Below are 7,940 nucleotides of genomic sequence, written 5' to 3' on the forward strand. Positions count from 1 at the left end.
ACGTGCTACGTGGGAGTTGATGTCTCCTTTTCTGTCTCGAAGCCTCTTTAATGTCAGGGGTCCAAGTGATCTCAGCAGGTGTAGGCCCCCTGGGGAGGAGTGGCCTTGGCCTAGAACCCCACTTTATGCCACAAGGATCTAGCGTTGAGTTAAGGATGGACCCAGGTCCAGTTAGGTGCCTGTTGGGTGCCTGACCGATGGTGTAACCGGGGCAGGGGGAGGGTCAAGGGACTCTGCCTGCAACGTCCACGTGTACCTGCTCCATTTCTTCATAGAGGACCGTGGAATGAGGTGTGGACCTTGGGGCCTCCCCCCAGGTCGTTTGTAGCCCTTTCCTTCTCTTTTTCAGACGTGAAGGGCCCCACCCCTATCCTACTATTCTATATTTATAGCCAGGCTAAGGGAAGCCAGGAAGCCACGCACAGATGGCTTTTCAAGATGGCATTCTGTGGCGAGGGCATACCATTCAGACATTCAAGTTCATAATGAATGGTGTGTATTGTCACAGAGAAAGGAATGTTAGCGATTGTTTCTCCATCTCTGCTCACGCGTATTAACACTGCGGGGAGCCTACACCCCAGTCCCCTTCCTGTTAAAACCATTAAGGTGGTTTCCAAAAAGGAAAACATCTTGGCTTCCAAAATGCATCAAGAATTTGCATCTGCCGGGGCTCAGATTCCACACTGCTTGCCCGTGGGTCTCTGTCTGGCCAGGAGGCTGGTCTTGGAATAACAGAGCTGGTGATATCGCTGCTAGAAAAGAGCTTCTCTGACTTCCCCTGCTTTCTTTTCACAGCCAGTGATGGGGATTACTGGCGCCTTCTGAACCCCGGAGAGTACATGGTCACGGCCAAGGCAGAAGGTTTCACCTCGTCCACCAAGAACTGCATAGTCGGCTATGACATGGGGGCCACACAGTGCGACTTCACACTCAGCAAAACCAACCTGGCCAGGATCAGAGAGATCATGGAGAAGTTCGGGAAGCAGCCCGTCAGCCTGCCAGCCAGGCGGCTGAAGCTGCGGGGGCGGAAAAGACGACAGCGCGGGTGACCTCCCAACGCTTGAGTCATGTCCTGGACCCCTGCAAATTAAACCACCCTGGTTGTAGCTCCATAGAGGACTCACTCCTCATTGTTTTCTCTGTAATTCAAGAAGGCCTGGGAGTATGTGTACGTTGCAAGGCTGGTCCTGAGGGGAGGCTTAGGATAGTTTCTTTGTTCCCATTTATCCAAATAACTTGGGCAGGGCAGCAGAGGAAGGCTGGTGGGAGGATTCAGCACGTCATCCTGGGAGTCTGAGAGAGAGAGAGACGAGCTTGCCTGTCGAGGGCCTCCTGGCTGTACAGGAAGGGAAACTGGTGCTTTTCCTGTTTGCGCGACAGCAAGAGTTCCCCATGCCTTTGCAGTTTGCGTGGCTAGAATGGCAGCATTCCCAGGGCTCTGCTGTCCCGAATGTTACCATTCAAGATGCTCACCGGTGTTCTAAGAGAATCTACCCACCCTCTCTGGCCCCAGGACATTCCAAGCTGCTGCAGATAAATCCTGCACTCTGTTGACAATAGAGACATTACTAAGCATCAGTCAGCCTCTTGAATCAGCTTAGTTTCCCTTTCAACAAAGGATCACACACATAAGGGGAGAGAAAGGCTGAAATAATTCAAGAGTGAGTGTGGGCAGCAGACGTGCTTTGGGGCTCCTGGCGTGCAGTGGGGTCCGCAGAGAACCCCCCAAACTTCCCGTTGCTGCAGTAGCTCTGGGGGCTCCCTGGGTGGGGGGGGCAGGAGGTGCCCACCTCCCTAAGGAACCAGAGCAGTTAGCCTGGCTCTCCTCTTTGACCGGCTAGGACTTGAAAAGAGCTGGAAGGAGGCTGACTGTCAGCCCTCTCTGTTCAATGTAGTCCTCCTTTCCTGGAAACGAGCACTCCTAAGCCGGCCGACATCACTCCGGGAGTTATTTTTGGTGTGTGAGATGCCAGACCATGCAGATTAGACTGAGTTTGATGAAAAGCTCTTAGAATTATGTGTGAGCATCGGTGTGAGAGGGGTTATTGAATTGCCATGCAAGAAAACAGTTCTTCTCACTTTGTATTAATGTTGCTGCCTCACTGACCTGGGAAGAATAGAAAAATAAAGAAAGCAAACGGTGAGCTCCTTCTCGTGTGTGGTTTTCCAGGGTAGACTCGCAGCCACCCAAACACCACGTCCCCCCCTCCCCGTCTCTGCGGTGGGTCACCCTAGAGAAGGTCGGTCAGTCACCCTGGAGAAGGCGCCTGCTTGGGGAGGGGCATCCTGCACCCCCGTCAAGCTCCGTAGTGATGCTGCCAGTGTTGTGTTCCCTACCTCCTTCCCCAGGGGGGCCTGTGGTGGGGTGAAGTCATCCTGACACTTGGGACCCACTAGTAATTCCTGGGTCTGCCAGCGAGCATCTTTCCAGAAAAGGTCCTCATGTCACTTTTTGACAGTCTGCACTAGAGATCAGCAAACTTTTCGTATAAAGGATCAGATCGTAAGTATTTTAGGCTTTGCAGGCCGTAAAGACTCTGTCACCAGTACTCAACTCTTCTCTTGCGGCACAAAAGCAGACCTACACCATACATAAGTGAATGGGCGTGGCTGAGTTCCAGTAAGACTTTATTAAAACACGTGGCAGGGAATCCCCTGGTGGTCTGGTGGTTAGGATTCCGCGCTTTCACTGCTGGGGCCCGCTTGGGGATCTAAGATCCCACAAGTCAGTCAGCTCCGCCAAAGACAAAAACAAAAACACATGGCAGCTGGATCTGGGCCCCAGGCTGGGGCATAGTTAGCTGACCCCTGCTATAAAGCAGCAGTGCCCAGTAGAACTTTCTGCAGTGATGGAGATGTTCCGTTCTGTAGTATCTAACACAGCAGCCACTCGCCACATGTGGCCACTGAGCCACTTGAAATGTGACTCATGCAACTTGGGAAAAGCATTTCTAGTTACATAATTTTAACTAATATAAATTTAACTTTCAGTGGTCATATAGCAATTCGCCATATAGCTCTCCAAAAAGCCCTTGAAATGGTCAGTCAGCCCTGCAGTTCAGAGCGGTTAGCCATTCCAACTGCATCAGCAAACGGTAGATCGTCAGGTTCCAGCCACGTCCTACTGGGAGGCCAGGTCCCCACACTTGGTACCAAGGTGATTGTCTCACTGCCACCGTCTAGCAATGGGGCTGTAGCCCTTGTAGCCCTTGGGGCTGCGGTATGCCATCTGCCGCGTTCAGCAATTCCTGGTTCTCTGCAAGGCCTGTCTTCAGACTTAGCCCATTAACAGGTGTCTCGGGCTTGCAGGATGGAGCTGTGGCTTCCAGACCTGGCACCACCCTTTGGTGTGTGGTCTCGGCCAGACAGCCTCTCTGGTCTCTTATCTGCTCCTGCAAAGTAAGCCCATGGGCTCGATGGACTGTCGGGGCCTGTCTGGCTGTGGCGTCCCCTGATTTCTGGTGGAGAATTGACCTTCCAGATCCCTAAGGCTCTGTTCTGTTGGAGCCGCTCCTCTACGCAGCCCCGTCGGTGGGCTCCCCGTTGGCTCCATAATACTTCAGCGGCTCCTTCTAGCTGGGCCTTCAAGCCCAGACTGTCTTCCTTCATCTTCTTTCCGAAGAAGAAGGGCTGCTCTGCAACCGGACTTCTCCCCTGCTTTTCAGCCAGAATTACCCCTCCTGGATCTTGCCTAGGGGTGGCCTTGGGCCTCTGCATCTCCTGTGTCTCCCCACAGCTGAAGACCTTCCTGCTCCTCTCAAGGCCTTTCTCAAATGCCACCTCCTGCAGGAAGCCTTCCTCCGTCTCACAACATGGATGCATTAGCACAGACCTGCAGGGCCCTTGGGGCCTCGCAGGGCCACCGCTCTCCATCCCTTTCCACTGGGGGTCATCTTACCTCTGGTTCTCCCCGCTGCTGTTGTCCCAGAATCTCCCCAAGGGCAAGAACGACGTCATCTCCCTCTGTCTCTGCCCCACAAGTGTGGCTCGGCTTCTTCCTCCCAGCGGGTGTTCAGTAAATACACGTGGAACTGAACTAGCCTTGTGTATGTGCTGTTTTGTTTATAAGAGTCCCTTATAAGTTAAGAAAATGTGACTTCAGAAATTAAAACTCAGTAACTTGGATTTATTTAGTGTGTTTTTATTTCTTCGAGAGTCTTCACTTTTTTTTTTTTTTTTTTGCGATACGCGGGCCTCTCACTACTGTGGCCTCTCCCGTTGCGGAGCACAGGCTCCGGACGCGCAGGCTCAGCGGCCATGGCTCACGGGCCCAGCCGCTCCGCGGCATACGGGATCTTCCCGGGCCGGGGAACGAACCCGCGTCCCCTGCATCGGCAGGCGGACTCCCAACCGCTGCGCCACCAGGGAAGCCCGAGAGTCTTCACTTTTATAAATAAGTCTAATACTTGACTGCGTAGAAGCGTGTCTGAAAGCTTTATAGAAGGTTGTGCTTTCCATCTGGATGTCTTTCTTTAGGGTAAAATCAACACAAAACTTCTGCTTCTGGCAGAGAATCCTCTGTCTATTTATCCTGATTCTCCCACTCAGGGCCCAGGTGGCCACTGCAGCATTGCTCTTTTTAATGCCACCTGTGTTTTTGGTTAAAAGGCATTTAAGGAGCTGCTCAAATCAGGGTCCTTCAGGGATCAGAGCTCAGTTTTGATGACTTTAACAGGAAACCCCAAGATTTATCCAGGCTTTGTGTAACAAAGATATTAAGAACGACTTTAAAACTACAATGTGGTTTTTTTTGAATTTAATTTTATTTTTTTATACTGCAGGTTCTTATTGGTCATCAATTCTATACACATCAGTGTATACATGTCAATCCCAATCTCCCAATTCATCACACCCACCCACACCCCCATGGCTTTCCCCCCTTGGTGTCCATACATTTGTCCTCTGCATCTGTGTCTCTATTTCTGCCCTGCAAACCGGTTCATCTGTACCATTTTTCTAGGTTCCACATACATGCGTGAATGTACGGTATTTGTTTTTCTCTTTCTGACTTACTTCACTCTGTATGACAGTCTCTAGATCCATCCATGTCTCTACAAATGACCCAGTTTTGTTCCTTTTTATTACAATGTGTTGTTAATGTCTAAATCATGATGTAAATCATGCTGTAGTATAAAGGATGTTGTATTTACTTGGTATTTGGGTGGCTGGACTGGAAAAGTATCACAGGTTTGCTGGTTCAGAATTGGCCCTGGCGATCACCACCCTGCCTGGAGAAGCTCAAATTCCCATGCCACTTCGTGTTGGTATCCCCGTACCCAGCTCCAAGTTCCCAGTCAAGACATAAGGAGTCCAGAAAAAATTAGAAAAATGAAATCAGAGAGCTGGAGCCCATGGGATAGAGTCTTCCAGTGCCTTCTGGTATGTACAGAGGAGAATGACATGTCTTTAGAGCTGAGGGCACCTCAAGATCAATGTGTCCAAGGATGGAAACCAAGTTTCCTCTTGCAGGCCAATTCTGATTTATCCGTAGTAGTTGCTTGGAGCCCTGTGTTAAGAAAGATTCTGAGGCAAAGTCCTGGCTCAGTGGGAAAGAATGCTGCAGTTGATTAGCTGTGTCTGCTGTGGGTATGGAAAGGGGTGACAGCAGTGATTCCTTATGTTTCCATCCCTTGAACTAGCCCAATCCCCCTGAGTTTAGAGATGGAAAAACCAAGGCCTATGGAGAGGCACAAAGTATCCAAAGTTGTGTCTCAGCCCATGGCAGAGGCAGGACTCTCTGAGCAATGCTCTTTCCACTGCCCTCCTGGAGCAGCCCTACGGTCTGTGCCTCTTGGCCTGACTTTCTTAGGAGCAAAGAAGGTGATGGAAGCCTTGGGAGTCGGGGTGCATTTGGGAAATCAGAGGACGAAAGACGGTAACCCTTATTTGATCAGCTTGTCTGGGGGAACTGTCAGTGAGGAACTGATGGAATGTGCACTAAAGCCCTGAAGAAGCTATTGGGGCTGATTCTGGACGCTTCTTTGCCATCGTAGTTCTCTGTCCACTTCAGACGACCGAACAGATGGGTGCTGCCCTGACTCCTGGCCCCATTTTGATTTCAGTGAACGATGCTCATCACAGGTGCAGCTCCGTGTCCTTCACAGCCTGGTCAGCTTTCTGAGTTCAGCATCACGCTGGCGTTTCTTGTTACCTAATCTACCGTAAGAGCAAACCTGACGGAGGAACGGGGACAATGGCTCCACTCATGCTCATTAGTGCCCCGTTAGTGGACTGTGTCTACATCTGGTCCATTTGTCAGCATCCGTGGAAGGACCTCTTTCTGGAGCCCCCTTCAAGCCTCTCTCATTCACCTCTGGCTCATTTTAGAGCAAAGTATTTAGGAGCCTGGTCCTTGGAGCCGGGAGATCTGGGTTGTAGTGCCAGCCCCGCCTCTTAGTCCCTGCACAACCTTGGGTAAATTATATAACCTCTGTGACTCAGTCTTCTCATCTGTAGAATGGGAATACAAGTAAGTCCCCCCACATACAAACCTCCAGGTTTCGAACTTCCAAAGATGCGAACACGCATTCACATGTCCGGTCACGTAAGCTCAAGTGTCTGGCGTATGCGCCCATGTGCGTGCATCCTCTACAAGTGGTTGTGCTTTTGTGTACTTTACTGTAGAGCGTACGGTAGCACAGTGTCTTTATTTCCAGCTAGATCTGCAAGAGGATGACTTCATTGAACCCCTTGCTGTGCAACATGAGGAGCTTACTAATGAAGACCTGATGGAATTGGAGGCCCAGAGAAAGGACGGAGAGCGACAAGAGGAAGAAGTAACTGAAGAACCGAAGAGGTTCACGATACAGGAAATGGAAGGGGATTTTCTTTATTTGAGGAGGCACTGTTAGTTTTTGAGGCACAGGACCTGAACATAGAACAGTACACGACGGTTACAGCAGCCATTCAGAATGCAATCCAGTGCTACCATGTCATCTATGACGAGAAAAAAGAGCTACTACCCAGACATCACTGGATCATTTTTTCAAGAGGGTAGATAGAATTGAATCCAGCAAGGAACCGGAACCTCTGCCATCAACGTCAGGTGTGAGTGACATTGCAGCTTGCCCTCCTTCTCCTATTGCTGACGACCCTTCAGCTCTCCCATCTCCCACCTCCTGTCCCTCCTCCACGGAGTAACTCTTCTTGTCTGTTCACTCGATGCCAGACCCTGTATGCCAGCTGTTGTACTGTCCTACTGTCCTTTTCAAGATACTGTCCTGTAAGATTAAAAATGTTGTCTTTATTTTTGGTGGGGTTTTTTAATGTATTATTTGTGCAAAAAGTATCATAAACCTATTACAGTACAGTCCTATACAGCCGATTGTGTTAGTTGGGTACCTAGGCTAACTTTGTTGGACTTACGAACAAATTGGACTTACGAATGCGCTCCTCGGAATGGAACTCGTTCATATACAGGGGACTTCTGTAGTAAACAGGACCTACCTCACATGTTTTTCGTGAGGATCCACGCTGGGGGACATTTAGGCTGGTACCCGGCACACTGCAAGCACTAAGAGGCAGAGAAGAAGCTAAATATTTTTCTTCAGGCACTATGTTCCCAGCAACGTGCTATATAACTTTTAATCCTCACGGTTGCTGATATCGTTAGAGGTAAATATCATTATTTCCATTTTTCAGATAGGAAACCGAGGCTTGGAGCATGCATCAGTATGTGTAGCCAGACCATCTACTTTGATTGTTTTAGGTTAATTACTACGATGGAAGCGACCATCTTGATCTACACCCTAATTTGCTCTGGAAACCTGCCTCAGTGGACTGGGTGAGGGAAGTAAGAGCTGAGCTGGGGAGACAAACCACCTCGGAGCTACAGAAGTAGATCTCCGGGCTGTGAAGAATACCTATGGCTTTTAATGAATTTGCACTGAAAGTCACGGCTTCCTGTGTGACTCTCCCTCGCCCCTCATTCCCTCTAGACA

General features: G+C 50.0%; 1 protein-coding gene across 1 annotated transcript in view; it reads left to right on the forward strand.

Moving 5' to 3' along the window:
- CPXM2 (carboxypeptidase X, M14 family member 2) overlaps positions 1-2,152 on the forward strand; it is a 122,789-nt gene extending 120,637 nt beyond the window's left edge. Inside the window, exon 14 of the mRNA XM_065893764.1 lies at positions 796-2,152. Within this exon, the coding sequence (XP_065749836.1) occupies positions 796-1,049 (254 nt within the window). The 3' untranslated portion in view covers positions 1,050-2,152. The remainder of the gene's footprint in view (positions 1-795) is intronic.
- Positions 2,153-7,940: the final 5,788 nt, after the last annotated feature.

The sequence above is a fragment of the Phocoena phocoena genome, chromosome 16 (genome assembly GCF_963924675.1).
Source record: "Phocoena phocoena chromosome 16, mPhoPho1.1, whole genome shotgun sequence".
Lineage (NCBI taxonomy): Eukaryota > Metazoa > Chordata > Mammalia > Artiodactyla > Phocoenidae > Phocoena > Phocoena phocoena.